This window comes from Lampetra fluviatilis, chromosome 34 (genome assembly GCF_964198595.1).
Source record: "Lampetra fluviatilis chromosome 34, kcLamFluv1.1, whole genome shotgun sequence".
In the NCBI taxonomy this organism is placed as follows: domain Eukaryota; kingdom Metazoa; phylum Chordata; class Hyperoartia; order Petromyzontiformes; family Petromyzontidae; genus Lampetra; species Lampetra fluviatilis.
This window is the reverse complement of record NC_136308.1, coordinates 9,789,799-9,808,284: the sequence shown is the minus strand read 5'-3', so window position 1 is coordinate 9,808,284 and position 18,486 is coordinate 9,789,799. Positions and strand designations below refer to the sequence as shown.

Here is an 18,486-nt window from a genome sequence, read left to right as displayed (position 1 = left end):
GAGTGCGCGGAGGGGAGTCGAGTGACATGAAATGGGAGAGAGGTAGGCAAGGGGTGAGGGAAGCATAATTGTGAACCGACACGAGGCTTTGCACTGTGCAGTGTGAGAACTACAAATGGAAGAGGCATCATCTCATGGAAAGGCGTGACATTGCAGTCTTCTTCTTCCTTCGTATGGCTGATGCAGATATAGAGCAAGAACTAGATTTTCACATTCAGAATCAAAATGTTTATTGATACTGGAGGAGTCTGATTAAATATTAAGATCTTTTTGACAGCTGTCCAGTAGTTTTCACAGATGGTCAAGCTGGACAAGCACGTCAGGTGCAGCGGGGAGTAGTGTATCGCTGTGACGTCTCCTTCCTATTTGTGGATTGGGCATTGCCTTATTAAATGTTATGCGGTCTGCATTGGATGACCACAGTCGCACACTCCTGGAGAGTTTTTAATTTTCCATTTTTATTTTCCATCAGCTATCTGCATCTACTGCCATGGTCCATGCAGTGGATGCGATTTAGGGTGGACCATGAGCTTCGTGGAAGAACAAACCCATTGATCTTCTGTATTGGGTCTTTCACAACGTGTTTGTTTGTGAGTTCTTTTGAACTCCATTCAGCTTGCCAAGCTCCATCGGGGTTGAATTCACATTGTTTAAGGTTAAGCGCATGAGTCCAAAAGGGCTTGCATGACTTCAAGCGATGAAGAGGAATGCTATTGAGTTCCTGCTGAATGGGAAGGCGACCGTTTTCCTCGCAAGGCTTTCCAGAGGGTTGCAGCGTTGCGGCGAATTGGTGGGGAGAGAGATTCGTGACAGCACTGGCAGCCAGGGTGTTGGGATCGACTTGAGCGTTCCAGTAATACACCGCTTTGCGGTGTTCAGTTGGCCATCGACAAGTCGAGTGCGACGACTTCTGGTCCACACTGGTGCACAGTACTCGGCTACAGAGTCCACAATGGCCATCCTTGATATCCGTAGCAGTTTCTGGACCATATTGACCCTTGTTCTAGTCTCGGCGGCTACCTTTGTCAGGCGTTTATGGAAGGTTGTTCGCGTAGTGTAATTGGAAAGCCAAATTCGTTCAAAGTTGGAAGGAAGGGAGTGCACTCGCATGACGACACCTTGCCACTTCCCCCCTCTGTCACCACCCCCCTCCCTCCCCTCCTCGCTACCCCCCCCCCCCCCGCAGGTGCGAGCCCGGTTACTACGGCGACCCGCGCCTGGGCTCTGGCGGGCGGTGCCGGCCGTGCCCGTGCCCCGGCGAGCCGGGTGGTGGCCGCTTCTTCGCGACGACGTGCAGCACGGACCCCGCGACGCGCGGCGCGGTGTGCCAGTGCCTCCCGGGGTACACGGGTGAGCACGGTGCCGTGGCAACGGCGGTCGTGACCCCCCTCCCCCTACCGGTGGTGGAGAGAAGCGAGATTGTAGTGACACTCCTTCTCTGTTCCTATGTTGCAATGGGCCCGGCCATCCGGGTCGCACCCCTCCACTTATGTTTGTGGGGGTCCTTCCCCCTGCGCCCCTCCCATCATTCTACACCCCCCCCCCCTCTTGTTGTCACTCTCATGTCCCTCTTCGTGTTCCCCTTCCACCGCATCTTCGCTGCCTCTCCTCCCTCTGCTCTCCGCGTTGAACACTCTGACCGTGATGCTTCCCTCCTCGCTGTGCACCACACGGCCGCACCGTGGTCGCACTTCCCTCGCTTGGTCGGCACGACCTCCTGCTAGCTCCGCGCACCGCTGTGACTGTATGCGGAGCGCCGTGTGTTCTCCCGAGGTGCTGCGATTGATGTCAACGGAATGGGCAGGCCTTCATTCTACAGGCGGATATTTCTGTTCCATTCTTGATGAATGGCCAATAGCGACATCTGCTCGCTACGAGAGGGCTTCAGGAGAGAGCTCGTGTAGTTTTGCTATCCCCTCCTCCGCTGAAGGAGCGCACACTGCAATGGTTTACTGCTTGGTTCACAGTTTGAGTTGCATGGCCACAAACGCGCTCCTGTTGCTCTTCTTTAATTTTCCACTCATGAAGGAGTTGTGTGCATTGGCCCATTGATGTTCTGATGCAATTGATGAGGAGGACTGCCGAAGCCCGGATGCATGCGATGTTTGGGTCTCACACGAGATGTTTATACAGATAAATCACAAGCGATGAAGAAGACGACGACGACGCCAAATCTTTTGTTGCGCATACCGACGAGGTGCTGTCACCTCTGAGCTGCCGAGTGAACTTGTGACGCCGGCCCTTCGGTGGAGTAAACGGCCAGGGCTTGTTGCGGCGCGCGCAGGGACGCGGTGCGAGGCCTGCGCCCCGGGCTTCAGCGGCGACCCGTCCGTGGCCGGGCGGCCGTGCTCGTCGTGCGACTGCAGCGGCAACGTGGACCCGCGCGACCCCAAGGCATGCGACCCCGTGAGCGGCCGCTGCCAGCGCTGCCTGCACAATACGCACGGCGAGCGCTGCGAGAAGTGCCGCACCGGCTTCTACGGCGACGCCTTGCGGCAGGACTGCAAGCGTGAGCGGCTCCCCCACGCGTGCGCCCTCCCAGTTCGCCGCGCTACGCTGGGCCATTGTTGGCGATGTCATTGGAATTGCTAGCCGCAACGTTGGCCCTGACTTTAGCTCCGACGTTGGCCCTGACGTTGGCGCCAATGTTGCTCCAATGTTGGCTCAACGTTGCCCCAATGTTACCTCAATGTTGCCCCAATGTTGGGTCCAACGTTGCCCCAATGTTGGGTCCAACGTTGACCCAATCTTGCCTCAACGTTGCCCCAATGTTGGCTCCAACATTGGCTCCAACGTTGCCCCAACATTGGCCCGACATTCATTATATATTGGGCTCTTGCTCCTCCTGCCAGGCCTTGCAGTGTGCCCGATGGAGATCAGTTGTGTGTTGTAGATGCGAATGATGAGTCATAGGTGTAATGAAATTGCGTGTGTAAATTTAATTACTGCGCATCTTTGCGGTCGGGGTCGTCCCATCCGAATCGTGATGATAAACCGAGCGTGAGCGACGGCCGTAATCCCTAACCCAGACTCTAACACAGTATCCATTATACTGGGCAAGGTCACCGCTTTCATGCCATTGTTAATTCTTAACCCAGACCCTAAAACAAGCGCAAATAATAAAGGCAACGCTAACCGCGATGTGAACACCTAATAATATCTTTAATCATAATTTTTACTCTGAACCCACCAACAATAACCATAGCCTGAGCCCTAATATTGAGTGTATCCTTATTCCCAACCCGAGTCTAATCATATTCTCACCCTGAAGCAAAATCCTAATATGACCGAGAAAAATTATTGTACAGCTCAGGCATACGATATCTAAATATCCTCATAAATAATAATGTCCATAACCCGAATAATTACCCAAACACTATCACCACAAAGCTGTATTTGCGGTGCAGCCTTGACCAGGTGCTCACTAACAGTGCATGCCCCCCACCCCTCCATTGCGGTTGCTGCCTCTGAATTACAACAGCAAAAAATCCCGGGACATGTCAGGGGAAGAGAAATATCTCTCACGCCCCGTGAGAGGGGGAGCACGACGTGTCGTCTTGAGCGGTGCATCGTGGTTATTATTACGCACCTGAAAATAAATCAAACGGAATTTTTGATGTCCGGGGAAGATGGACAGGTTTCTCAGGACGGCAGACGGGTTTGCCACCTGTCCTGGGAAAACCAGGGGCAGGTGGTAAGATGTTAATTACCTCGCCTGGTATACAGGAGGTCGTGGGTTCTATCCCGACCTTGACGTCTGTATATTTTGAGTTTTGCATGTCCCTCTCCCCGTGGTCACGTGGATTTTTGCCCGGGTCTTCCAGGTTTTCCCTCCACACTTAGAGTCAACATGCATTTTTAGTATTTGGCTGCTATAAATTTCCACATGATGATAAGCCACTTCGTTGAGCTATCATTTGTGGCTTCTGAAAAAAGATGTACATAGCTCCGTGGGCCTTACCTAGTAAAATAAAATAAAAAAGTAATAGTTTAGTTTGTCTGTGCTGGACCCTACGTGTGCACGATCGTTGCTGCTTGGCCCGTACCCTAACCCGCGCACGTTTGACTCTGCTCAGCCTGCAGCTGTATTGAGGCCGGCACGGAGCCCGCCAGCTGCCCTGGCGGTTCGCAGCCGTGCCGCTGCGACGCTCGCACCGGGCAGTGCCGGTGCCGGGCCGGCGTCGAGGGCAGCTCGTGCGACCGCTGCGCGCCGGGACACTGGGGCCTGGGGAGCAGCGGCGGCTGCCAACCGTGCGCCTGCAACCCGGCGAGGGCTCGCGGCCAGACCTGCAACCAGGTGAGGTGACCACGCCTGGGCCCACAGGACTCTTTAGCGATGATCGGCATGCCATGGGAATGCATACTTTCCGTCACTTGTTAAGGGCCGTCTACAGAGACGAGCGTTTCCACATTGCTCGTTGGGGCAGCAGCTGTGGGGGGATGAACGAGCGATTGAGTGATTGCGTGAGTGATCGAGTGAGTGATCAAATTGGTGAGTGATTGGTTGAGCGATTGCACGAGCGAATGCGTGAGCGAACGAGCGAGTGACTGAATTTGAGTGAGCGATTGAACAAGTGAGTAAATGTCTGAGCGATTGAGCGAATGAGGTGTGCGCGTAACTCACACCAAGTGGCCCCCCCGGTGTGTCCCTCCTCCCCATCCCAGGTGACCGGGCAGTGTGAGTGTCGCCCAGGGTTTGGAGGTCGCACGTGCGACGATTGTGGCCCCAACCACTGGGGGTCTCCCGATAAGGGATGCAAGCGTGAGTATCAGGGCCGCACAACCGGCTCCTCCTCCTCCCTCCCCCCACCCCCTATCCTCCTCCCTCCCTTGTCCGTAACCTGTTAAGGCCGTGACGCACTTGGGTGGCACTATCGTGTTTTTCTATATTTTGAAGAGCTTAAGCCACACTGGGAATTCACCAATGCCTCTTCGACCATTAAGCACTGAGCGATTTCAAATTTGCGCACTGTGCAAATTATTTTAGAAAATTATTCCCAATGCCGCCGTGGAATGTGTGAAAGGCTCTCTGCACCATTCATTCAAAACTCTATTCGAGAAAAAGAGTAAGCCATATGTGCCAGCGTCATGGTCCGAGTTCTGAGAAGGGGACTGAATGCTGGTGATCGAGCGAAAGTGACTGTAGTGAGTGCTGGTTCGTCGCTTCTATCAAGTGTCCGTCCGTGCGTTTGTGCAGCGTGTGACTTTGGGGAGTGGTAGTCTAGCCGAGTCTGATTCCTGCTCAAAGCCACCAACACCAGTGATGATTATCTGAACCGGTTCTGGGCCTCTTCTCGGAGGTCGACTCGGCCTCCAAGGAGTAGAGTGAGACAAAGGCGGCCGGGTGTGGTGCTGGCCACACAGCCCCTCATGGCCTTCATGCGCGCTCGCTTAACAGCACCTGCCCCGACAGTCCGTTAAAGGCTATACGGGTGATCTTCATCTTTGCCTTTGCAGCGTGCGACTGCCACCCCCAGGGCGGCACGTGCGACGCCGCGAGCGGGCGCTGCGTGTGCCGCGACGGCGTGACGGGCGCACGCTGCGACGCGTGCTCCCGCGGCGCGGCCGGCGACTTCCCGGCCTGCAAGCCGTGCCACGCGTGCTTCTCGTGGTGGGCGCGCAAGATCGAGGCCCTCTGCGCCCGCGCCACCGCCCTGCGGGACCGCGCCGAGAAGCTCGCCGACGTGAGAGCTTCCCACCCCTGCCCTCCACACGTCAAAACCAACCACCAATGAAACTTCGCGTGGAGACGTGTATTAAGAGACGGAATGACAACAACAACAAGATTTCCGGCTCCAAGGAGAATTGAGACGGTGCTTAGCTCCCATTTACAATCCTGAACCATTTGGGGAAATTCGACATTCCCATGACAGGGTCAGGTACGGGCGTAGGACAACCACTGTTGACTTCCCCCACAAAATGGTTTCTCATTTTATTGACCCCGGAGAGGTGATGGGCTGAGTCAATTCCTAAGCCAAGATTTGAATTTGCAGCAACCTTCCAATTGCTGAGTCAGTAAGAGTGACTGGGTCAGTCAGACTGACTGTGTCAGTCAGTCACAGCGCTCAGTTGAGTAATTTTCATTGTAGAGAGACAACAATTTTAGTACTCATTCTGACACCAGAAGGAACCAGGGGACCTATGGTGTCAACGATGAATTATATGCAACCTATTAAAAAATATACTTAGAAACATGCGTTGGAGAGTATTTGGCTGCAATACATTTCCACATGACAAGCCACTTGGCCACAAATGAGCTATCATATAGCTCGGTGGGCCTCACCTGGGAAATTAAAATTAGTTTAATATTTTTTTTTGCATTCGACAATCTCGGGGGCTACGTGCTCGCATGCACATCCATCGCACGTCTCACCCCCTCCCCCCCCCACAACCCCGTCTTGTCATGGACCAGACGGGGATCTCCGGCACCTACGACGGCCGATTTGAGGAGCTGGAGAAGAAGCTGAAGGAGGCGCAGGACATCATCGCCAAAGGCAACGAGCGGCCCAGCGACGTTGCGCGCCTCGAGATGTTGCGCGACAACATCAGGTCAGAGGTCGCGCAGCAGAGGCGTGGTGCGCCGGGGAGCCGCTGGGCGAAAACCAGCGGCTCCTCCGAATTAGCACCGTTAGCTACGTACGGTCCAAAATAAGTTCAACATACAAACGTAGCTATCGAGTTTGCAGGTGGTGCAACTGCACCGGAGCACCGTGGGGCCGGAAGAGGAGCCCAGGTTTTACAGTACGAAGAAGGAGGAAGGGAATTTGGACAGGAGGAGGGTAGCTTAATTTAGTTCCTTACGCCAGGTCCCATGCTACTGAGTTAATTGTGATTTACTCGGCTCTTTAGGGCTCAGTGTTAATTAAGGAAGCTACAGAGTGGGCAGGCAGTGCACCTGTACTGGGGCACCATGGGGCCAAAGAGGACCAGGTGCTCACCTATGGCAAGTGGGGGAGACATTGGACCCGGGGGTGTTGGGTTTGCACCTCACAGCCAACCCACCCACACGTCTCCTCTCCTTGTCTGTCTCCTCGTGTCCTCCTCTCCTCCACCTTCCCATCTCCTCTTCCCCCCTCCTCTCCCCATCCCCTCCTCCCTTCATCTCCAGCATCTCTTTCACTCCCTGTCTCTCTATCTCTCCGCCTTCCTGCCTCCGTGTCTACTCCTCTGTGCATCTCCCCCGTCTCCCTATCTCCCCGTCTCATCTCAACCGTCCCGCTGCGCAGGCGGCAGCTGGATCGTCTGACGCAGCTCGTCTCGGTGGCCGAGGCATCCGTGAAGTCTCTGCAGGGTCAGCGCGACCGCACCGACCTCGACCTGGACGCTCTGGAGCGCGACGCCCTGCGGCTGAACGCGTCGGCTGCCCTGGCCTACTCCAGGCTGCAGGGCATCCTCAACTCTGACTTCAGCGGTGAGCAAAGGGGCTCCTGCACCTCGCCCTGGCTCACACAAGCACACACGCACATACGCACACAGGCAAAGATAGAGATTCCCGCATCGTGAATCGAACACAAGGCTCGATATTTTAAACTAGCGACGAAATCCCAATACCTTTGGTGGGGGGGTGGGGGGGTGGGGGGATGGGGTGGGTACACCGGGACAGCCTTGCCCAAATTGCCCGGACAGTCGTGACCAAACCGGGACGTTTGGTGGCTTTGCCCACCATGCTGCGCAAGCCCCTCCGGTCCTTGCCTCCGCCCCGTCCACCGTCATGCACACAGGCGACTTCGACAGCATCCGGCGCTCGTGGCAAGACTCTCGCAACGCCCAGAAGCAGGCGGAGACGGCGGCCGGGGGACCGTCGGGGCCCGTGCGTGCCTCCCAGAAGGCCCGGCGGCGAGCGGAGGACCTGATGCGGCACGGCGGCGGCGCCCCCGGCGACCCGTCGCTGGCCGAGCGTCTCGCCAACAGCAAGAGGAGCCTGGACGAGCTGGACCGCGAGGTGGCGGCGCTGAGCGTCAAGCGCATCAACGAGAAGGTGCGGAGTGCCGTGGCGCGCGGCCCCCTGTGGCCAGAGGGGACCTGCCAGCGTGGATAACATTGTCGCTCTTTTATTGTTGCTACGACAGTGATTGATTGTTCAGGTGCTTCCTTGCCACTCGTTTATTTCTACTACCGCGGTGATCGATCTGTCACGCTCTTGTCACTTTTATTGCTGCTACTGCTCTGATTCCTGTCTGCAGCAATGGATGTTGCTGCTCTGCCCTTTGCTACCCACTGTGTAGGCCCTCGGCCAATAATACCTCTCATGCAAAGTAGTATTCAGGCTCAACCTTGCTCATCTTCCCAGATGGGTGATTTTAATCAGAGGCCATGTAAGGACTTTATGTGGTCCTCCACGTGCATAGTCACAGGTGCTTGTGCAGGTTGTAGGAGTTGTTTGACCATACTTCACCACGCTGGTCATGACGATCTCTCTCAACCGAATCGTCTCTCCCTCGCGCCCCACAGACGTGCGGCGCCCCCGGCGACCTGCCATGCTCCGAGTCGCGCTGCGGGGGCGGCGGCTGCCGGGACAGCGCGGGCCGGCCAGCGTGCGGGGGCCCCGGCTGCGGCGGGTCCCTGACGCTGGCGCAGGACTCGCTGGCGCGCGCCCACAACGCCGAGCTCGAGGTCAAGAGGGCGTCGGCAGAGCTCGACAAGATGGCCACTAAGGTGAGGCCCGTAAACTCCGGGGGACCCTGGTGCCCTTGTGTTTCCGGCGAATGTTTCTGTTTCCAGTAAAAAAAATTCCGCATGTTTGCTGTCGACGTCGCGTTGCATGACGAACAATCTATTCGGATCTGTCACAGAGCGGCGCGGCCTTTTGTGTCGGGGAATGGCCGAAGGAGTTGCACTGCCCTGCGAGAGTTCTGAGTCGATAATTCGTGTCGTGACGTGCAGCTGACAGGCACGATGAGGATGAAATTGGTGCGGGGAGGGGGTCTTACCATCTTTATTTTATTTTATTCTCAATCAGCCCTCAGAACTAAACACCAAGGGAATTTGGTCCTAAGGCGGCATGGCCCCGCTGTTTGTGAATGGCACACATGAGCAAAATAGACTCTTGCCCTAACCCTAACCTGGTGAAACCAGTCAACCAGCTTGTTACACTCTCCTTGACATGAACAAAATGATCAACCAGCACCGAGTATCAACCGTTGTTTACTTTTTTGCTTGGCACCATACTCACTTGTATAAGTCACAGATGATAACACTTGGGATAGTCCGTAAGAATGAAAACTATTTGATAGAGATACCCTGGAGGTACAGCAACAACACAGCGCAGCCTTGTTGTCGTTCTCACCGCGACTCCATGCCAAACATCATCCCCAAAAACGTGGGAATGTACCTCCATGCTCGCGAACACGACTCGGGCTGTGTCCGTTTTTCTACACACGAGTCAACCAGGCCTTTGCACTAGCCCCTGGCAGGCATCCTGATTGCGTGGCGCTGGCCTCACCACACCTCCGTGTGCAGTGCTGGCCTCCAATAGTTGCCCCGTGAACAGTACTCGCCCGATCCCTGCGTAGGGGATGAAGGTGACCGTCTCCCTCTCTCGCTCTCTCTCCATCTCTGATTAGCACGGTTGGCTACGTACAGTGCAAAAGAAGTTCAACATACATACTGCGCGTGTCTGTGCCCACCCGCGTGGGGGGCAGGTGGCTGACGTGAAGCGCGAGGCGAGCGACATGCGCGACAAGGCGCAGCGCTCGCTCGACCGGGCACAGCAGAGCAAAGCCGGGATGGAGCACGCCGTGGCCGAGCTGCGGGACCTCATCGCCCGGATCAAGGAATTCCTCAACGGTTGGCATCGCCCACAATCCACCCGCACCCACCATCCCCAACTCTTCTCCCCCCCGATGCACTGAGACTTGGACCAGCTCACACCACTCTGTTGCAGAGCCCATATTTATCACCAAATCACCTGAATTGCCTCCAATTTGTATGTACTGTATTTTGAACTATTTTCGCACCGCACGTAGCCAACCGTGCTAATTGGAGGTGTGGGGAAGAACAACAAATTAAATGCAAAATTCAGTTCTAAACAGATGAGTTTTCCATCTAGATTTAAAAGTGCATAGCTCCGGTGGCTTCTTAATATTGGAAGAAAGAGCATTCCAGACTGCTGCATTGCGTGTATCTGAATGCACGCAATCTTTGTTCGATGGCTAGTCAAAAGCCGCTGCTGCGAGGATGACCGGAGTTCCCGTGATGATTTATGCTTCTTGACGAGATCAGCAAGGTATTGCGGTTCATTTATGGCAAGCACTTTTGTGTGTAATGAGTGCGCAATGTTGCTTGGATGGGCAACCCGCGGCGAGTGGCGTGGGCCCTGTCAGTCAGTGGCGCACACCCAGCTTAACGCTTTGGAGGGAACAGATCGTGTTGGGAGATAAAATGTATTGCATATAAAATACATGTCGTTATGTCATATTAAATTTATGTAAACTGAAACAAACGTCATTAATTATCAATTACTTACTTCCAAATTAATTTCTGAAAGTCTCAAAAATGGTCCATGATGTTCTCCAGCCATGACAAAAAAAATAATCCTGAGTGGCATGAATGAAATGGGAATTGCTGTCCCGATTTTCCACCCTCTTCATCGCCAACGAATCGTGGGCCTCGGTCCAATTGCACCACCAGCACACTGAATAGCAATGTCACTAACGGGGGTGGGGTGGCGGTGTTTTACGGTTGCGCAGAGGAGGGCGCGGACCCGGAGAGCATCATGCTGGTGGCGAACAACGTCCTGAAGCTGGGGCTGCCCGTGACGCCCGGGGAGGCCGAAGCGCTGGCTCAGCAGATTCGCGACAGCGTGGCACGCCTCTCCGACGTCGACGCCATCCTGGCGCAGACGGCCAAGAACATGACCCTCGCCCAGCGCCTGCTCGCCGAAGCCAAAAAAGCCAAGTAAGATGCGTGATCTAACGTCGGTGGCGATTTTTTATTTTCTAATCCAAACCAAGTCCTGGGCCTCACCCCCCCTAAGTCCACTCGAGCGCCTAGTCCAGTGTGTAAGCATCAGTACTGGGGAGGCCAAGGCAGCTGGACGCGGTGTCTGACGCCACCACCCCATCGTGTGCCATGGCTGCCTTAATGGCTCATTGCTAACAGCACTTGCCTCGACAGCCTGCGGAGGTTATAAAGGGGATCTTTGTATTTGTGGGGTGGGGGAGCGTAGTGGTTAGCGCACTGTGCTACGAAGCTGGGTGACCCCGGTTCCATTTCCTCCATCGGGCTAAGATCAGTGGCAATTATCTCAACAGGTCCTGGGCCTCCCCTATGTTGACTCAGCCCCAATAATGAGTGACTAATGTAAATAAATCTACATTGGGGAGTCATAGACAGCTGGTTCTGGCCACATATCCACATCTTGCTTGCTCACAGGAATTACCCCAACAGTCTACAGAGGCTACACGGAGCGGGATTGTTCTTTGTCTCTGTGCTTGCACAGGGCGGATGCTGAGGCGGTGAAGCAGAAGACCGAGGAAGTCGTGCAAGCACTGCAGGAGGCCAACGACGCTCAGAGCGCGGCTCAGGCGGCCATCAACAACGCCCAACGCGACATTGACTCGGCAAAGGACCGCATTGATGAGGTGACGGGGGGGGGGGGGGGCGGAGGGGGGGCAGTGGGTGGGGGAGGGAGGCACGGCATAGCATGGGGTACGTGGCCAGGATTGCTTCAGCCTGGTGACCACCTTCGGCTGGTGTCGGCTGATCCAAGGCCAAATATCAGTGACATAAAAATGTCTTGAGTGTAATGTAAATTGGCGTGACATACAGGGATATTTCACTTCAGGGGCGTTATGCAACTGGCCTCTGACACTCACGGTAGACATTTCATTTGTGTAGTGTTCGGTTTGTTTTACACCCCGAATTTAATGCTGCTGAAGGCTCATCCTCCCTACTAACTTCTTCCAGTCTTTTCTATTATAGCTTCAAAAGTGCTGCTTTTTGCTGGCTGCTTGGCATTTTGGACCTTTGTTTGGGCCTGTGCTCAGCAACCGTGACATTCAACAAAACTCTTCCACGGGCCGTTCTCTAGAGCGGGGTGATGCAGCGCTTTGTGAGAGTAGCGGCCAACTCCAAGTGACTTGAACAGTCGCTTCCGACATCGTCATCGTCATTGTTATTGCTGAACAACGATGACCGAGGGTGGCCATCCCCCCATGTCCCTTGCAGGCAGGGAAGAAGGCTGGGGACGCGGGAGCGATATTGATGGATGCCATGGATCGTCTCACCAAGATGGCCGCCGACGTCCAAGTGCTCAAGGAGAAGGCCGCAGCCAATCAGCTGGCGGCCAAGGATGCCGCGACGCAGGCCGCCCAGGCGCGCGTCAACGCCGACGTCGCCGCAGATGTGTGTGACGAATGCGCAAACTTACCCCTGCCTAAGTTCCCATGGACGAAGTAAAAATAGTGTTGGGACGGTGTATTGCATAAGGACTGGTGTGAGAGCTAGAGCGAAATGTACAATAGGCAAACGCAGATCGTGTGTGGCTCGTTCTGTTCAGCGCTTCACTCGTGTTTTAGGGTTCGTTTCACCAGGCTCAGTATTTCAAGAAATTCTGTTGCTCTGCTACAGAGCAGCAACCTCGCCTCGTGATGAACCACAGCCGTAGAACCAGTATCACCTTGCACCCCGGTAATGGTCTACTCATCGTCACTTGTGCGTGCATGCATGCGCGTGTGCAGGAGCTGCAAGAAGTGAAGGATAAATTTAAAGAAATGCAAGGGCTGATGAATTCGCGGTACAATGGCAGCGACAAGGCCAGGGAGCGCGCCGAGAAGCTGCACGACCAGGCATCTCAGCTGCTCCAGGACGTGCAGGACAAGATGAAGCGGCTTAATGGTAAACACACGAGTACATTCACACAAAGGCAAAAATCCCTCGTATAGCCTTTATCAAACTGTTGGGGCAAGTGCACACGATGGGGTGAGTGGCCAGCACCATGCCCGGCGACCTTTGTCTCCCTCGTGGCAATGTTTCTCAACATCTTACAAGGTACTCAATTGAGCTTGAGTCACCCTAAATGAGGCCCAGGACACTGGTGTTGGCCATGAACGGGAATTTAACTTGGTTCGTCGCGGAGAGCGCTAACCATTACACTACCGCTCCCCACACCATCACCATGACAACCAATGTGACTACAACCACACCAACAACAACAACCGTCGTATGCCACTAAGTGGTGGTGGCATCACCACAACGCCAGTGCCAGGCCAGGTGCATTTTGAGGCCATGTGAAATGTCAAAGGCTTGCTGACAGGTCATGGGACAGATCCATTATATCATGGGTTGACTGACTGAGATGACTGGAAGATGCACCACCGGTGCTCCCTTTCGTATTTTCGCCGCCTGATGCTCCACTCGCTGTTGTGAGCGTCGCTCCTCTGCCCTCTATTGTTGTTAGAGGGCGACTGCTTCCAACTGTCCAGTAGCGTCCTTCACTCACCTCTTCCTCCCACAATCCAGCCTGGTTAAACCCAGGATGGGTCATAGGTAGGCCAGCTTGATCAAGTCAAACCGGCACAGATGTTCCATTAGAGGAGTCCAGGTTTCGCACGTGTATAGAAGGAAGGGCATAATTTTGGCCGAGAAGACCCAAGATGTCATGTGGAGCGCAGGCCAGGTAGCTTCCACACCTCGGAGCTGAAGAAAATATATTGCTGCTCGACTAATACAGAGTTAAACCTCTTCTGCCAACCTGGAGCTGGCCATAAGTATACTGCGCAGGTATGGAAACGTCTGCACTCTCTCCACAGCTGCCCCATCTGCCTCATGGGATTTGGCCAGGGGATGAAATAGATGGCCTGTCCCCCTATAAGGAGCAAACACACACTCATGCCCTCATCTCACTCCGTGCCCTCCCTCTCTCTGCAGACTTGGAGAAGCTGCTGGAATCGCAGGCTGACAAACTGGTGGATGCCACCGGCAAGCTGGATGGCCTAGAGGAAAGGGCCTCCAAACTGCAGAAGGAAATCAGCAAAAGGGTGCAGCACTACTTTGCGTGCCAGAACTGAGTGCGCAAGTCCAATGACAACGACATCACCACTCCTGGTTCTCTCAAAGTAAGGGAGACAGGAGAGAGGAGAACCACCCCCACCCCTCCTTCAGCTGTGCGTGTCACGCCATGAGGCCCGTGGGCTTGCAAAATTACATTCAGCACTTAGGTCGGAGTTTGGACTCTTCCATCCTTTCAACACCCAAAGAGAGTGGTGTAGTGTGGTTGGCATAGGCCCTGATTCAAGGAATGAAATGGACTCACTCCCGTCTGTAAAAATGTTACCCCCCTCTGTTCATAACCCGGCAACTGGGCCTCTCTGGCCCGTGAATCCTGGTGCTCTTGCACCACCTGCACACTCGATAGCTAGAACCGCTAGTCTCTGGGTCTCCACGTAAATATTTGGGTCTCTGTGTAATCTGTGGATTTATCTGTGAGTCGGTGATGGCCGAGCTGAAACCATTAACTCGCAATGCCTGAGAATATGGCTTAATCACAACTCAAGCTATGCGTGTCTGTGGATGTCCGTGCGAGTCTTCATGGCAGTGCAAGGAATTAAAATGTGGGCGCTGCCCCAGCTGGAAAATTGCCACCTGTCTCTTCACCTGGGCTCCATTTGGTCTGTTGGCCCGACGCAGCTGCACCCCCTGCGCACTCTGTAGCTCCGCTGCTGTTTGTTTAGTTTTGCCTTATCGCTGTGATACGCTCTTTGTTACAGTTACCAGGTTTCCAATTCCATTTTTTCTTCTACGAATAAGTGTCAATTGTTATTCTCAGAAAGGATGTTTGGAAAATCGATACGGTGAATACAAATGTACACGTCCTTCCCAAACATGTGTCCTACTCACAGACGGGGGGAATTATGTTCACGTAACTGATCTTTTTTTTCACAAACGCATTTAGGATGCATTCAATGAGTGTTGTGGTGCACTCCAGGTGATTTGGCCCACGGAATTCATAATATAATGGTGATACACACCGAGTAACCAACATAACAAGAAAACAATTCACATTTTAAGCCACTTCATCATAAATGCATTTATTCAAATTTGCTTTATTTCCATATATATTTGTGTTAATATGTTTCAAACAACATGTAAAAACGTGTCAAAAAATTACTTGGCCCTAAAACAAGAGGACCACAATGCAGTCATTCAGGAACTGATGACGGATTTTGCATGATGCACAAAAGCGGAGTTCTTTTTCTAATCGTTTCTGTGCGTTGTTTGAAACTCATGGTTTTCCATCATATACTATATTTCTGTTATGATGGGTTTTTCATCATTTACAGATTTGGTTAATCTCTACGCTCATCTTCAGTGGGATATTTTTTTGAGGAGGACAATAATAATACCCAAGAAGTATTCATTGAGTATCAAGACTCTTTTCCGTAAGAGTCCTGCATTGGGATGTATGACCGATACAGTTGTTAATGTTTGGCCATTATCATGATTACAAATAAGTATCTGACATGTGTGAGAAAACGTATCAATTTTCCTGACTATTTTATACTGAAATAAAGAGCACTTATCTCAACAAGAAATTGAAATGAAAACCCAGTGATAGCCATGCTGTCGTCCGCTTTTGGATATCTTACCACTTATTCAATCGTGTTTGTTAACCTGACATTTGGAAGTACCTACAGTTCACTCTCAATTATCCGTGGGCAGATTATCCAGGTTGAGGTTTGAAGCTTGCTATTTTCAATTACACTCTGGTTTAAGTATTAACTTCCCCCTCACTCATCCCAGGGTCAGTGACTAAGTGCTCAATTGTGACCGCAAAAATGTTGCCAAGTAAACTACTGACTTTAAGATGCAATAAAAAAGAGGACACGAAGCACTCCTTCACCCCTATCTTGCATATGGCCCAGCCATAGCACGGTTGCCGTTTGTTACAGAGGTTCAAGATTCGAATCCAGCGGCCGCCCTGATTATTACTGCGGTGGGTAATGACGATAATAATACTACGCGCCGTCTGCTTCGCTCGCAGTGCATGTTAAAGATCACCCAACGTCATTAGCAAGAGTAGGCCATTGTGTAGACTGTTGTGTGCTGTCAGGCATGGCATTTGAAACAAATGACAAGTTTTAGATTTGAAGCTTTCGTGACTGCAATGATTCATATTCTTAGGTTTTTTCGGTAAAGTCACATAGGTTTTTACCTACGTGACTTTACCGAAAAAACCTAAGAATAGAAATGACAAGTTTATTAAATCCACCTCTTCCCACCTCGGTTCACCAAACAGTATAAATTGGTTCACGACAGTTAGTTTATCGGCAGGTCACATGTGGTGGGGTAAAGTGTGTGTGGGTACGTCCGCCTTTTCCAAAACATCTGGAGAGCATGGAACAGTAGGCCAAATACCCCCGAGAGGGGCACTCTGGAGCTCTCTCTCCTATTACCCCGGATAATCGAGAGTTAACACTACAGAACGTCAGAGTTAAGATGAAAGCTTTCCGCCAGACCCACTTTCCCAGAAACGTTGTGAGCGGTGGTGCTGAATCTGTAATGGCGCTTACGTTCTTACCTTGGTGCTCCCATAAACACGGGCCTCCCAATAAACATGCATCTTCGAGCCAACGTTTGCATGTTTACTGGGCTGTATGCTTAAGTACAGAAATGCATAGGAAGTTAGTACACTTTCCTAACATTGCCACTTCATTAGAGTTAAATATGCAAGAAGGGCTATTTCAGAAGAGATTTCCATCTTATGAGTGCGTTTTGTACCGGTAAGGCAGTTTGTCATTCCCAAAATGGATCAGGCCTTGCTGTTAAGGCTGTAGATGTGCACTAATCTTTGCGATTGTGTAAAATTCACTGCGTGTCAGGAAATCGACGTCAAAATCCACTGGGTCCCACTTTGAATTGTGGAATGTCAGGCCAAGACACGGCTGCCCAGATGTTGCCCAATGTCAGGCCCTGTAATATCACTGTTTTGTAAACAGTAATACAGTTATAGATTACCTATAAACCATGTATCCAATTTATTATGATTGAAAACAAGTATTGGGAGACTAATTTGTCTAAAACTGAATTGTTACTTTTTAAAATTATTTAGCCGAGTCTTAACACCCTTTTTCACGAGGGTCCTGCTACATTGGAGTGGTTGACCCATTCTATTTAAAATGTTTGCCTTTGTGTGCGAGGAAACCGGCGAAAACCCAGAGAAAACCCATGTATACCAGAGGGTGACACTCAATGCTGCCTTCTTTTGGCCACCTCACAGCCCAATCTCTCCAACAGCTGGCAAGAACTGATGTCACTCATTCATGCATCCAAAATCTGACATGAACGGGCACATTTAGGGTGATTTGGTCTTAGACAACCACACTAGAGTACTTGGGCATAATCTGCAGCTGCTGAGAAATGGCCATTGTTTTTTAATGACTGTACCCTACCATGATAGTATAACTACGTCTATGGATCCAAAACCATTTACAAAGTGACCCTGTACCACCAAGTTTCCGAGATGCTACTGGACATCTGTGAAAAAGAGCTTTATAGCTCATAAGATTCCTCCAGTATAAATAAATACACTGTATTATGATTCTGATTCCTCCTAACCCACTACGTTTGTTTAATCTTCTGCATTCAAATTAAGTTGTTACACACTGCAAGCACCTGCTTGTTTGTAAACAATTTCCCACATAACGTAGAGAGTGCTGATTAAAATCCAGATAATTTCTAATTAAAAATTATTCACATCCTTTTATCATTCTACGGCTGGATGAACGGTTCCCCATGCCATGTTGGTCATGGAGGGTTTTTTGTTATTAAATACTAAACTCCACCAGGCCGGTCGTCGCGGGTTTGTGAATGTGGGTGCCCAGTGCCGATTTGGATAACAATCGCCCGCGCTGTTAGTCATGGTCAGAAATCAAACTCAGGTCGTCAGGTTCACAGTGCAGTGCGTAAAATTTTGAAATATCCCCCCCCCCCCTCCTCTCACCCAATGAAGATTGATGATCTTAATTTGAATCTGTGGTTTCTACTCGTTTACCAGCGAAATGCGTTTACCAATCATCAGGTATGTGCAGCGTGAAACAGTTTGTGTTTAAGCAGCACATTTGATTTTGAGTTGGGGGAAAAGCTGCCTTATTATTAGCTCGTCAGAATGACTGCTTTTGAACGTTTCCGGTGATTCTGTAATGACTGAAGTGCAGTCGTTGTTTTTGTTTGATCCTTCGACAAGTACACACAAGTACCTGCAATGCGCAGGTGGGTGTCCATGGTGACGGTACTAATGTATGTATGCATGCATCAACCCTCGCACTGTGTGGCGTTATTGGTGATATATAGCACTGGGATTACAGTCTGTTATAAAGGCTAAAGTTTAATAAATGTAATAAAACTTTTGTTTTATGTTTCATAAAATACTTCATGTGCAGGTGATGCTTTTATATGTTTTCAAATTGTGTGCATCTTGGATGAGTTGAGGAAAATGTCAATTGTACAGATTTGTGCACCATAAACCAACCATCATCTCTCACAGCC

The 18,486-nt window shown here is 51.8% G+C and overlaps 1 protein-coding gene across 1 annotated transcript in view; it reads left to right on the top strand.

Annotated features, from left to right (window-relative positions):
* The window catches only part of LOC144944370 (laminin subunit beta-2-like), a 69,952-nt gene extending 51,597 nt beyond the window's left edge, over positions 1-18,355 (top strand). The window contains exons 22-36 of the mRNA XM_078872480.1: positions 1,187-1,350; positions 2,285-2,509; positions 4,077-4,297; positions 4,666-4,762; positions 5,458-5,684; positions 6,413-6,549; positions 7,227-7,411; positions 7,722-7,978; positions 8,452-8,655; positions 9,642-9,786; positions 10,689-10,896; positions 11,441-11,582; positions 12,169-12,345; positions 12,681-12,837; positions 13,870-18,355. Coding sequence (XP_078728606.1) covers positions 1,187-1,350; positions 2,285-2,509; positions 4,077-4,297; positions 4,666-4,762; positions 5,458-5,684; positions 6,413-6,549; positions 7,227-7,411; positions 7,722-7,978; positions 8,452-8,655; positions 9,642-9,786; positions 10,689-10,896; positions 11,441-11,582; positions 12,169-12,345; positions 12,681-12,837; positions 13,870-14,009 — 2,686 coding nt within the window. The 3' untranslated portion in view covers positions 14,010-18,355. The remainder of the gene's footprint in view (positions 1-1,186; positions 1,351-2,284; positions 2,510-4,076; positions 4,298-4,665; positions 4,763-5,457; positions 5,685-6,412; positions 6,550-7,226; positions 7,412-7,721; positions 7,979-8,451; positions 8,656-9,641; positions 9,787-10,688; positions 10,897-11,440; positions 11,583-12,168; positions 12,346-12,680; positions 12,838-13,869) is intronic.
* Positions 18,356-18,486: the final 131 nt, after the last annotated feature.